Source organism: Oncorhynchus kisutch, unplaced genomic scaffold (assembly GCF_002021735.2).
Source record: "Oncorhynchus kisutch isolate 150728-3 unplaced genomic scaffold, Okis_V2 scaffold1686, whole genome shotgun sequence".
Taxonomy (NCBI): Eukaryota; Metazoa; Chordata; class Actinopteri; order Salmoniformes; family Salmonidae; genus Oncorhynchus; species Oncorhynchus kisutch.
The window spans coordinates 2,914-17,428 of NW_022263631.1; the positions used below are offsets into that span (position 1 = coordinate 2,914).

The 14,515-nt window shown below is 40.8% G+C and overlaps 1 protein-coding gene across 2 annotated transcripts in view; it reads right to left on the bottom strand.

Annotated features, from left to right (window-relative positions):
• Window positions 1-447: 447 nt before the first annotated feature.
• The window catches only part of LOC116367485 (E3 ubiquitin/ISG15 ligase TRIM25-like), a 30,588-nt gene continuing 16,520 nt past the window's right edge, over window positions 448-14,515 (bottom strand). Inside the window, exon 3 of one of the 2 annotated variants that reach the window (XM_031818884.1) lies at window positions 448-723. In XM_031818884.1, coding sequence (XP_031674744.1) covers window positions 463-723 — 261 coding nt within the window. In that variant the 3' untranslated portion in view covers window positions 448-462. The remainder of the gene's footprint in view (window positions 724-14,515) is intronic. The other variant, XR_004208355.1, reaches the window with a different exon arrangement.

Here is a 14,515-nt window from a genome sequence, read left to right on the forward strand (position 1 = left end):
ATATTTATGCTTATTTATTTTATCTTGTGTCCTTTAGCCATTTGTACATTGCTAGAACACTGTATATATATATAATATGACATTTGTAATGTCTTTACTGTTTTGAAACTTCTGTATGTGTAATGTTTACTGTTAATTTTTGTTGTTTTTCACTTTATATATTCACTTTGTATGTTGTCTACCTCACTTGCTTTGGCAATGTTAACACATGTTTCCCATGCCAATAAAGCCCTTGAATTGAATTGAATTGAATTGAGAGAGAGGGACAGACAGAGAGAGAGAGGGATGGACAGAGAGAGAGAGGGACGGACAGAGAGAGAGAGGGATGGACAGAGAGAGAGAGGGACGGACAGAGAGAGAGAGAGAGGGACGGACAGAGAGAGAGAGGGACGGACAGAGAGAGAGACAGACAGGACAACATAATGATTGAGATGAATAGTTTCACATGAAGTTCATTTCATATCACATGTAACAAGACAGTTTAGTTACCTGGAGGAAATGGATGTGATCCTCTGTGTGTGAGAGCTGCTCCAGCTCAGTGCTTCTCTTCCTCAGCTCAGCTATCTCCTGCTTCAGTTGCTCCAGGAGTCCTTCAGCTTGACTCACTTGAGCCTTCTCTTGGGCTCTGATCAGCTCCTTCACCTCAGAGCTCCTTCTCTCAATGGAGCGGATCAGCTCAGTAAAGATCTGATCACTGTCCTCCACTGCTGACTGTGCAGAGCGCTGGAGAGAGAGACAGAGAGAGAGAGAGAGAGACAGAGAGAGAGAGAGAGAGACAGAGAGACAGATAGATAGAGAAAGAGAGACAGAGAGAGAGACAGAGAGAGAGAGAGAGACAGAGAGAGAGAGACAGAGAGAGACAGAGAGAATTAATCAAAACAGGAACATTCTACATTTGGCTAGAAATTCAAAAAGAAATTATCCTAACAGAGAAAAATGTCCTCCTGTGTGCTACCTATATCCCCCCACTAGAATCCCCATATTTTAATGAAGACAGCTTCTCCATCCTGGAGGGGGAAATCAATCATTTCCAGGCCCAGGGACATGTACTAGTCTGTGGTGACCTAAATGCCAGAACAGGACAAGAACCTGACACCCTCAGCACACAGGGGGACAAACACCTGCCTGGAGGTGACAGCATTCCCTCCCCCATATGCCCCCCTAGGCACAACTATGACAACATAACCAACAAAAACGGGTCACAACTCCTGCAGCTCTGTCGCACGCTGGGTATGTAGATAGTCAACGGTAGGCTTCGAGGGGACTCCTATGGTAGGTACACCTATAGCTCATCTCTTGGCAGTAGTACTGTAGACTACTTTATCACTGACCTCAACCCAGAGTCTCTCAGAGCGTTCACAGTCAGCCCACTGACACCCCTATCAGACCACAGCAAAATCACAGTCTACTTAAACAGAGCAATACTCAATCATGAGGCATCAAAGCCAAAGGAACTGAGTAACATTAAGAAATGCTATAGATGGAAGGAATGCAGTTTGGAAACCTACCAAAAAACAATTAGGCAACAACAAATTCAATCCCTCTTAGACAATTTCCTGGGTAAAACGTTCCACTGTAATAGTGAAGGTGTAAACTTGGCAGTAGAAAATCTTAACAGTATATTTGACCTCTCAGCTTCCCTATCAAATCTAAAAATCTCAAATAGAAAACCGAAGAAAATTAACAATAATGACAAATGGTTTGATGAAGAATGCAAAAATCTAAGAAAGAAATTGAGAAACCTGTCCAACCAAAAACATAGAGACCCGGAAAACCTGAGTCTACGCCTTCACTATGGTGAATCACTAAAACAATACAGAAATACACTACGGAAAAAGAAGGAACAGCATGTCAGAAATCAGCTCAATGCAATTGAAGAATCCATAGACTCTAACCACTTCTTGGGAAAATTGGAAAACACTAAACAAACAACAACACGAAGAATTATCTATCCAAAATGGAGATGTATGGGTAAACCACTTCTCCAATCTTTTTGGCTCTATAACAAAGAATAAAGAGCAAAAACATATACATGATCAAATACAGATCTTAGAATCAACTATAAAAGACTACCAGAACCCACTGGATTCTCCAATTACATTGAAAGAGTTACAGGACAAAATAAAAACCCTCCAACCCAAAAAGGCCTGTGGTGTTGATGGTATCCTCAATGAAATGATCAAATATACAGACAACAAATTCCAATTGGCTATACTAAAACTCTTTAACATCATACTTAGCTCTGGCATCTTCCCCAATATTTGGAACCAAGGACTGATCACCCCAATCCACAAAAGTGGAGACAAATTTGACCCCAATAACTACAGTGGAATATGTGTCAACAGTAACCTTGGGAAAATCCTCTGCATTATTATTAACAGCAGACTCGTACATTTCCTCAATGAAAACAATGTACTGAGCAAATGTCAAATTGGCTTTTTACCAAATTACCGTACAACAGACCACGTATTCACCCTGCACACCCTAATTGACAATCAAACAAACCAAAACAAAGGCAAAGTCTTCTCATGCTTTGTTGATTTCAAAAAAGCCTTCGACTCAATCTGGCATGAGGGTCTGCTATACAAACTGATGGAAAGTGGTGTTGGGGGTAAAACATACGACATTATAAAATCCATGTACACAAACAACAAGTGTGCGGTTAAAATTGGCAAAAAACACACACATTTCTTCACACAAGGTCGTGGGGTTAGACAGGGATGCAGCTTAAGCCCCACCCTCTTCAACATATATATCAACGAATTGGCGAGGGCACTAGAAAAGTCTGCAGCACCCGGCCTCCCCCTGCTAGAATCCGAAGTCAAATGTCTGCTGTTTGCTGATGATCTGGTGCTTCTGTCACCAACCAAGGAGGGCCTACAGCAGCACCTAGATCTTATGCACAAATTCTGTCAGACCTGGGCCCTGACAGTAAATCTCAGTAAGACCAAAATAATGGTGTTCCAAAAAAGGTCCAGTCACCAGGACCACAAATACAAATTCCATCTAGACACTGTTGCCCTAGAGCACACACGTGAAACAAAACAAAAGAGAGAGAGAGACTAGATTCTACTGTAGACATACTGGGTTGAGTTTGGGGGTTATTTGGTTTATTTGATAATGTATCATGTGAATAAGGATAGATATTAGGTTAGTTGGACCTAAACCACATGTTGAAGGCTCGATGTGGAAGCCCATTCAGTGTTGAATTACTTCAAGAAGAAATAATGTTGATTAAGGTTATGTACATGCTTATCAGTTGATATAGAGCATTGGCGAACAAAAAAAAAATGGACATGATTTGGGAACACCTCTCAGAACCTGTGGCCGAAAGGGGAAGACTGGATAAAAGCATGAGGAAGCTAATTAGGGCCTCCATTTTTGTAGAGTCCAGCAGAAACACATCCTGAAAGCATAGAGTCGGGTGAAGAGAGAGTGGGAATTGTCATGGTCTTAGATTTCAGTATTTATGAATACAGTCATGCATAACACATAACATTGTCAATACTGTTATGTTGTGTCTTTTGATTTACAAGTTTTATGTCTACCTACGGCGGCCTTTCTCAATAGCAAGGCTATGCTCACTGAGTCTGTACATAGTCAAAGCTTTCCTTAATTCCCCTCTCTTACTTCCCCTTACTTCTCTCTCTCTCTCTCTCTCTCTCTTTCTCTCTCTCTGTCTCTCTGTCTCTCTCTCTCTCTCTCTCTCTGTCTCTCTCTCCAGCGCTCTGCACAGTCAGCAGTGGAGGACAGTGATCAGATCTTTACTGAGCTGATCCGCTCCATTGAGAGAAGGAGCTCTGAGGTGAAGGAGCTGATCAGAGCCCAAGAGAAGGCTCAAGTGAGTCAAGCTGAAGGACTCCTGGAGCAACTGAAGCAGGAGATAGCTGAGCTGAGGAAGAGAAGCACTGAGCTGGAGCAGCTCTCACACACAGAGGATCACATCCATTTCCTCCAGGTAACTAAACTGTCTTGTTACATGTGATATGAAATTAACTTCATGTGAAACTATTCATCTCAATCATTATGTTGTCCTGTCTGTCTCTCTGTCCCTCCCTCTCTGTCCGTCCCTCTCTCTCTCTCTGTCCGTCCCTCTCTCTCTCTGTCCGTCCCTCTCTGTCTGTCCCTCCCTCTCTGTCCGTCCCTCTCTCTCTCTGTCCATCCCTCTCTCTCTCTGTCCGTCCCTCCCTCCCTCTCTCTCTCTGTCCGTCCCTCTCTCTCTCTCTCTCTCTCTCTCTCTCTCTCTCTCTCTCTCTCTCTCTCTCTGTCCTTCCCTCTCTCTGTCTCTGTCTGTCCCTGTCTCTGTCCGTCCCTCTCTCTCTCTCTGTTCTTCCCTCTCTCTCTCTCTCTCTCTCTCTCTCTCTCTCTGTCTCTGTCCGTCCCTCTCTCTCTCTGTCCGTCCCTCTCTCTCTGTCCGTCCCTCTCTCTCTCTCTCCGTCCCTCTCTCTCTCTGTCCGTCCCTCTCTGTCTGTCCGTCCCTCTCTGTCTCTGTCCGTCCCTCTCTCTCTCTCTGTCCGTCCCTCTCTCTCTCTCTGTCCGTCCCTATCTCTTTGTACATCCCTCTCTCTCTGTCTTTCCCTCTCTGTCTGTCTTTCCCTCTCTCTCTGTCTGTCCCTCTCTCTGTCCGTCCCTCTCTCTCTCTGTCCGTCTCTCTCTCTCTCCGTCCCTCTCTCTCTCTGTCCGTCCCTCTCTCTCTCTCTCCGTCCCTCTCTCTCTCTCTCCATCCCTCTCTCTCTCTGTCCGTCCCTCTCTCTCTCTCTCCGTCCCTCTCTCTCTCTGTCCGTCCCTCTCTCTCTCTCCATCCCTCTCTCTCTCTGTCCGTCCCTCTCTCTCTTTCCGTCCCTCTCTCTCTCTCTCCGTCCCTCTCTCTCTCTGTCCGTCCCTCTCTCTCTCTGTGCGTCCCTCTCTCTTTGTCCATCCCTCTCTCTGTCTTTCCCTCTCTCTCTCTCCGTCCCTATCTCTTTGTCCATCCCTCTCTCTCTGTCTTTCCCTCTCTCTCTGTCTTTCCCTCTCTCTCTGTCTTTCCCTCTCTCTCTGTCCGTCCCTCTCTCTCTGTCCGTCCCTCTCTCTCTCTCTCTCTCTCTCTCTCTCTCTCCAGAGTTATCAGTCTCTGTCTCTCTCTCTCTCTCTCTCCAGAGTTATCAGTCTCTCTCCAGTATCAGTGTATCTTCAGACTTACCCAGCATCGTTGTCCGTCCTCTTCAGTACTTTGGAGATGTGAGTAAGACTGTGTCTGAACTGAGAGAGAAACTAGAAGACTTCCTTAAAGGAGAATGGACCAAGATCTCCACTACAGGTGTGTTGAAAACAATAAGAACATCAACTTTAGACCATTGAAAGTTCCCTACTAGTCATATACATGTGGAATATGGTCTGATGATAACATTCCCTCTCTCTGTCAATGTGTTTGTGTGTCTGTAGTGAATATAGTGGATGTTGTACTGCCTCCAGAGCCCAAGACCAGAGAACAGTTGTTACAATGTGAGTCTCTTTATTGTGAAGTAACTAACAGTCTCTTTTTACTGACACTCCTAAAAATCCCTCTTGAAATATATAGCAATAGTAGATCTAATCAAAGACTGGGTAGATACAGTATCTGACTTAACTTATTGTTCTGACTCCCCTCATTGGTCTCTGCTCTTCTCTCAGATTCCTGTCAGCTCACACTGGACCCAAACACAGCATACACACTCCTCTCTCTGTCTGAAGGGAACAGAAAAGTGACACGTACAGACCAAGTCCAACCATATCCTGACCATCCAGACAGATTCACCAACTGGTGTCAGGTTCTGGGTAGAGAGGGTCTGTCTGGACGCTGTTACTGGGAGGTGGAGAGGACTGGTGTTGTTGTTTATACAGCAGTCTCATATAAAGACATCAGCAGAACAGGGACAGATAGTAGATTTGGATTCAATAACAAGTCCTGGAGTTTACATTACTATAGAGGTGATTATTGTTTCAGACACAATAATGTTGAGACTAAAGTATCAGGCCCTCAGTCCTCCAGAGTAGGAGTGTACCTGGATCACAAGGCAGGTACTCTGTCCTTCTACAGTGTCTCTGACACAATGACCCTCCTCCACAGAGTCCAGACCACATTCACTCAGCCCCTCTATCCTGGATTTTATCTCTATGATTATAATTATACTGCTGAGCTGGTTAAACTGTAGTAGGGTCCACATAGATACTAGTCATGCTGGTGTAGTCTATAGCTGAGCTTGTTAAACTGTAGTAGGGTCCACATAGATACTAGTCATGCTGGTGTAGTCTATAGCTGAGCTGGTTAAACTGTAGTAGGGTCCACATAGATACTAGTCATGCTGGTGTAGTCTATAGCTGAGCTGGTTAAACTGTAGTAGGGTCCACATAGATACTAGTCATGCTGGTGTAGTCTATAGCTGAGCTGGTTAAACTGTAGTAGGGTCCACATAGATACTAGTCATGCTGGTGTAGTCTATAGTTGAGCTGGTTAAACTGTAGTAGGGTCCACATAGATACTAGTCATGCTGGTGTAGTCTATAGTGTGGGAGAAATTAGGTACATATATGGATAAATATACTGTGCTATATAAAAGATTGATGCATTTGCCATTCTGGTAAGGTACATTGTCTATTGTATAGGACAGGAAGCCAGAGTGGGGCCATGGGAGAGGGCAACACATAGACGCCTAGGGCAGCTGGACATACAAAGGTCAGAGGTTGTCTAAGGAGGGGGTCAGCCAAATGACCAACTGATGGATTACAGATATCAGTTACATCACAGGGGAGACACAAGTCTGTTTGATCTTATACAACCATATGAAGAGAAGGCGACCAGAACAGCTAGGCACCCTAAAGCTAAAGGAGATGAAAGACACCAAAAGGGACACATGGAGTTAATTACAGGGTCTGAACACAGGCCACAGGAAAGGGGGATGTATATTATCTTTAGGTCAAAGGAAGGGTCTTGTAATCATTATAATCTGGCCGAAAGCAGATGTGGGCGTTACTGGGCTGAACAAGCAGGATGCATGAAGTAGGATGGACTCATGGATTGTGTGTATAAAAAGTCAGAGCGAGGGCTCTGAAAAAGTGTGTGTGTTCCGCGGACCGCTCCGGCTTAAGATACTGTTGTATTAAAAGTCTACATTGATTTTCACAAAGTTCCTGGGTGTGTCATATTTGAACCGATTTGCCACTACAGACTTGGCGAGCGTTGCCAGGAGAATTAGGGACTAAAAAACGTTCTTGGCTGGCAGCGGGATCTTTGGACGATCTGGGCAAACAAGGGTGGCCACCCAGCTAAGGTAAGAAAACAGTGAAATGTTTGCGTAGATCGCTTCAGAGATCCTGCCTCAGCAAGAGGAGCGTCAAGTAGGTCTCTCTCTCTCAAATTTCCTAAAAACTATAGAAACGAAATAACTTTTTGAAATTCAATGAATTTGCATGCATGTGTGTAAGCTTGGGAATTGTATAATGAATGTGCATGTTTAGTGAGTGAGTAGGCGGGGGCTGTGAACTTCGCTGGTGTCGGGTGTGTTATTCGGCATGTTGGGCGCAGGGCTGCAGTTACCTGTTACCTGTTTATAAGGTCTGAATAGAATAAGTAATTATAGAAATCCTACGATACCGCTTCAAAATATTTACCAGAGGGTCTGAATGGGTAGGTCACTTTATTGATAAGTAATCCTGCGATACCGCCGCGAAATATTTAGCTGAAGGACTGCATGGGTAGGCTACTTTATTGATAAGTAATCCTGCGATACCGCCTCGAAATATTTAGCTGAAGGACTGCATGGGTAGGCTACTTTATTGATAAGTAATCCTGCGATACCGCCTCGAAATATTTAGCTGAAGGACTGCATGGGTAGGCTACTTTATTGATAAGTAATCCTGCGATACCGCCTCGAAATATTTAGCTGAAGGACTGCATGGGTAGGCTACTTTATTGATAAGTAATCCTGCGATACCGCCTCGAAATATTTAGCTGAAGGACTGCATGGGTAGGCTACTTTATTGATAAGTAATCCTGCGATACCGCCTCGAAATATTTAGCTGAAGGACTGCATGGGTAGGCTACTTTATTGATAAGTAATCCTGCGATACCGCCTCGAAATATTTAGCTGAAGGACTGCATGGGTAGGCTACTTTATTGATAAGTAATCCTGCGATACCGCCTCGAAATATTTAGCTGAAGGACTGCATGGGTAGGCTACTTTATTGATAAGTAATCCTGCGATACCGCCTCGAAATATTTAGCTGAAGGACTGCATGGGTAGGCTACTTTATTGATAAGTAATCCTGCGATACCGCCTCGAAATATTTAGCTGAAGGACTGCATGGGTAGGCTACTTTATTGATAAGTAATCCTGCGATACCGCCTCGAAATATTTAGCTGAAGGACTGCATGGGTAGGTCACTTTATTGATAAGTAATCCTGCGATACCGCCTCGAAATATTTAGCTGAAGGACTGCATGGGTAGGCTACTTTATTGATAAGTAATCCTGCGATACCGCCTCGAAATATTTAGCTGAAGGACTGCATGGGTAGGTCACTTTATTGATAAGTAATCCTGCGATACCGCCTCGAAATATTTAGCTGAAGGACTGCATGGGTAGGCTACTTTATTGATAAGTAATCCTGCGATACCGCCTCGAAATATTTAGCTGAAGGACTGCATGGGTAGGCTACTTTATTGATAAGTAATCCTGCGATACCGCCTCGAAATATTTAGCTGAAGGACTGCATGGGTAGGCTACTTTATTGATAAGTAATCCTGCGATACCGCCTCGAAATATTTAGCTGAAGGACTGTATGGGTAGGCTACTTTATTGATAAGTAATCCTGCGATACCGCCTCGAAATATTTTGCTGAAGGACTGCATGGGTAGGCTACTTTATTGATAAGTAATCCTGCGATACCGCCTCGAAATATTTAGCTGAAGGACTGCATGGGTAGGCTACTTTATTGATAAGTAATCCTGCGATACCGCCTCGAAATATTTACCAGAAGGACTGCATGGGTAGGCTACTTTATTGATAAGTAATCCTGCGATACCGCCTCGAAATATTTACCAGAAGGACTGCATGGGTAGGCTACTTTATTGATAAGTAATCCTGCCTCGAAATATTTAGCTGAAGGTCTGTATGGGTAGGCTACTTTATTGATAAGTAATCCTGCGATACCGCCTCGAAATATTTACCAGAAGGACTGCATGGGTAGGCTACTTTATTGATAAGTAATCCTGCCTCGAAATATTTAGCTGAAGGTCTGTATGGGTAGGCTACTTTATTGATAAGTAGATAGGGAAATATTCGTGGCTACCGCTCTATGAAAGAGGTCTGAAACGGACGGATATTTAGAACACAGGAAGAACGCCAGCCTGATTGTGCGACGTTCAACTGCAAAAAGAAATCCTATAATCTAAACTTATGTAGAGGAAGTGAATTAAGTCAATAAAGAAATTATAGGTCGTTTTTAGGTAAAAACACGAAGGGTATGCGTGAAAAATCCTATAGGATAATACCAGTTTATGTAGAGGAAGAGAATTAAGTTAGGTAAGAAACTATAGGTCGTTTTTAGGTAAAAACGAAGGGTGTATGTGAAACGAATGTGAATAAAGAAATTGAATGAATGAAAATAAACGAATGAATGACAATTCTTTGTGATGAATGAGCAGATTAGAAAGAAGACGAAGAACAGGCTGTGTGTCTGTGACCAACTGGGAATGCGCAGGCCTCTCTAACAGTTAACAGTGTAATTTGAGAAAGAGAGCGCAGTTAACACTCACTGGGAAGAGGAACGACATCGATAAATATTGGGCAAGATAAGTTATACATAAGGATAAAACATTGACTGGATAATGAGTTGTCAAAATACAATAGGTGTCAAAAAGAGGTATTAAACAAGGCATGGGTAGTGTATAACGGATGCGAAGTAGAAAGAAATAGAAGTCTAGAATACATATTAAAAATATCACGAGCCCCGTAAACGAAATAGGAGGCTGCAATTTAAAAATAGCCTCAGGAATTAAACAGTAAAATAGGCTAAGAGAGAAAATAGCAGATAAATAAAGAGATAAGAAAGTGCATTACATTATAAATAAGCTGAATTAGAAGGAAAATTATATGAAATAGGATTTAATACACTGAACAAAGTTAAAGTAATAGTATAAGCAAAGATAAAAACACAGTGATATTTGAGGTGCTGTACTAGAATGAGACATTAAGGCTTCTGTAGAATTCAGTAATACAGTTGTAGACATTATAGAATAGGTTTTACTAGGGGTATTAAGTGATGTGACTAATAAACTATTATTTGAGAAAGTAGGGTAGATCTGCCTTGGGAAATAGTAAATAAAGTGTATAATGCGATGGGAGTGTTTAGGGGAAATAAATAAGTGACATGGAAACAAACGGACTGTTTCTTACTGGAATATAGAGATAGCGAAATGTAATAAAGCCATAGAGACGCTGAAAGACGTGAACGTTAATTCTGCCAATTCAATTTGAATATGAAGGAGCAAACCAGATAATGTAGGGTAACATTGCCCGGTAAACAGGAATGAATTGGAACAATCACATGAAACTATAACTCTGGCAGTCTCTATGGGGGTGCCACAGGGTTCAATTCTTGGACCGACTCTCTTCTCTGTATACATCAATGAGGTCGCTCTTGCTGCTGGTGAGTCCCTGATCCACCTCTACGCAGACGACACCATTCTGTATACTTCCGGCCCTTCTTTGGACACTGTGTTAACAACCCTCCAGGCAAGCTTCAATGCCATACAACTCTCCTTCCGTGGCCTCCAATTGCTCTTAAATACAAGTAAAACTAAATGCATGCTCTTCAACCGATCGCTACCTGCACCTACCAGCCTGTCCAACATCACTACTCTGGACAGCTCTGACTTAGAATACGTGGACAACTACAAATACTTAGGTGTCTGGTTAGACTGTAAACTCTCCTTCCAGACCCACATCAAACATCACCAATCCAAAGTTAAATCTAGAATTGGCTTCCTATTTCGCAACAAAGCATCCTTCACTCATGCTGCCAAACATACCCTTGTAAAACTGACCATCCTACCAGTCCTCGACTTTGGCGATGTCATTTACAAAATAGCCTCCAATACCCTACTCAACAAATTGGATGCAGTCTATCACAGTGCAATCCGTTTTATCACCAAAACCCCAAAACACTTATCTCCCTCACTAGCTTTAAGCACCAACTGTCAGAGCAGCTCACAGATTACTGCACCTGTACATAGCCCACCTATAATTTAGCCCAAACAACTACCTCTTTCCCAACTGTATTTAATTTTAATTAATTTATTTATTTTGCTCCTTTGCACCCCATTATTTTTATTTCTACTTTGCACGTTCTTCCATTGCAAAACTACCATTCCAGTGTTTTACTTGCTATATTGTATTTACTTTGCCACCATGGCCTTTTTTGCCTTTACCTCCCTTCTCACCTCATTTGCTCACATTGTATATAGACTTGTTTCTACTGTATTATTGACTGTATGTTTGTTTTACTCCATGTGTAACTCTGTCGTTGTATCTGTCGAACTGCTTTGCTTTATCTTGGCCAGGTCGCAATTGTAAATGAGAACTTGTTCTCAACTTGCCTACCTGGTTAAATAAAGGTGTTCTCAACTAGCCTACCTGGTTAAATAAAGGTGTTCTCAACTTGCCTACCTGGTTAAATAAAGGTGTTCTCAACTAGCCTACCTGGTTAAATAAAGGTGAAATAAAAAATAAAATAAAAAATAACGAAAAGCTTAATTTACCAGCGTTTTAATGTTAATTAACATTCTATCATCAGAAATGCATTACGAGGGGGGAAGCGTAAGAAGTTGTAGATCAGGGCTAACTAGTGTGGGGGAAAATTAGTGTAAGATGACACTGGAATGCGGTAGCACCCTTTTCAAAAGAACAGTGGCTGATCGTTCTAAGGTTAGTACGAATGTAGTTTTGTATAGTCTCTGATTGATCAAAAAGTGGTTCATAGAGAGTACAGTTTATATGTGATAAAATACGTACTAGATCACGTTTTACCTAAATTCTAGTAAGGTACCGATGTAATTTGCAAATAGCCCCACTTGGAGTCGTTTTGCATTAAAATGGCGGTTTCAATGGTGATAAAATGCGTGGAGAAGTTGTTATTGGTGTCAAAATACGGAGAATAAACATATATGAAGGATTGCAGAACGTGGTGAAGGTGGTTGGAAGAAGAGCAAATTGTAGTGTATGGGTGTTTTCAGTTTCTAAGGGTAGGATACAGATGGCCGAGCAGGGAGGGATTGGGCGTTCCGTGCAGGAGTTTCTGGCTCGGGAAAAATGAAGGATTTTTAGTATGTAATACTATTGGTTTGATGATTTAACATTGTGAATGTTAACGACATGTACATTACTTTTCCAGAAGAAAAGGGGTTACATTTTCAATGGTTTTTTCAATTCAGTTTTAGACTGGGTATGCAGAAGGATGGAAGTGCTTTTGAAAGTGTGGTTAAGATGTTTCTAAAGAAAAGAGAGTGAAAACATTGTAATGGTGTTAAATGACCTGAACCCTAATAATTTCCAATGAAGAATGATCAACTTCACTAGAAATTGTTGGAACAGGTGTGATTGAATTATAAAATGATTGAGCAACACCAGTCTCTATTCAAAGTGTACCATCACTTTGAAATTCTATTATTTCCGTGGGGAAAAGATGAAGAGAGGTAATCTTGAATTGACTAGTATTAAATAAAACAATAAAGTGTGTTCTAAATGGAACCCTTAATATTGTGTTCTAAATGGCACCCTATATAATGCATTCTAAATGGAACTCTATATAATGAGTTCTAATTGGAACCCTATATAATGCATTCTAAATGGAACCCTATATAATGCATTCTAAATGGAACTCTATATAATGAGTTCTAAATGGAACCCTATATAATGAGTTCTAAATGGAACCCTATATAATGAGTTCTAAATGGAACCCTATATAATGAGTTCTAAATGGAACCCTATATAATGAGTTCTAAATGGAACCCTATATAATGAATTCTAAATGGAACTCTATATAATGAGTTCTAAATGGAACCCTATATAATGAGTTCTAAATGGATGAGTTCTAAATGGAACCCTATATAATGAGTTCTAAATGGAACCCTATATAATGAGTTCTAAATGGAACCCTATATAATGAGTTCTAAATGGAACCCTATATAATGAGTTCTAAATGGAACCCTATATAATGAGTTCTAAATGGAACCCTATATAATGAGTTCTAAATGGAACCCTATATAATGAGTTCTAAATGGAACCCTATATAATGAGTTCTAAATGGAACCCTATATAATGAGTTCTAAATGGAACCCTATATAATGAGTTCTAAATGGAACCCTATATAATGAGTTCTAAATGGAACCCTATATAATGAGTTCTAAATGGAACCCTATATAATGAGTTCTAAATGGAACCCTATATAATGAGTTCTAAATGGAACCCTATATAATGAGTTCTAAATGGAACCCTATATAATGAGTTCTAAATGGAACCCTATATAATGAGTTCTAAATGGAACCCTATATAATGAGTTCTAAATGGAACCCTATATAATGAGTTCTAAATGGAACCCTATATAATGAGTTCTAAATGGAACCCTATATAATGAGTTCTAAATGGAACCTATATAATGAGTTCTAAATGGAACCCTATATAATGAGTTCTAAATGGAACCCTATATAATGAGTTCTAAATGGAACCCTATATAATGAGTTCTAAATGGAACCCTATATAATGAGTTCTAAATGGAACCCTATATAATGAGTTCTAAATGGAACCCTATATAATGAGTTCTAAATGGAACCCTATATAATGAGTTCTAAATGGAACCCTATATAATGAGTTCTAAATGGAACCCTATATAATGAGTTCTAAATGGAACCCTATATAATGAGTTCTAAATGGAACCCTATATAATGAGTTCTAAATGGAACCCTATATAATGAGTTCTAAATGGAACCCTATATAATGAGTTCTAAATGGAACCCTATATAATGAGTTCTAAATGGAACCCTATATAATGAGTTCTAAATGGAACCCTATATAATGAGTTCTAAATGGAACCCTATATAATGAGTTCTAAATGGAACCCTATATAATGAGTTCTAAATGGAACCCTATATAATGAGTTCTAAATGGAACCCTATATAATGAGTTCTAAATGGAACCCTATATAATGAGTTCTAATGGAACCCTATATAATGAGTTCTAAATGGAACCCCTATATAATGAGTTCTAAATGGAACCCTATATAATGAGTTCTAAATGGAACCCTATATAATGAGTTCTAAATGGAACCCTATATAATGAGTTCTAAATGGAACCCTATATAATGAGTTCTAAATGGAACCCTATATAATGAGTTCTAAATGAACCCTATAATGAGTTCTAAATGGACCCTATATAATGAGTTCTAAATGGAACTCTATATAATGAGTTCTAAATGGAACCCTATATAATGAGTTCTAAATGGAACC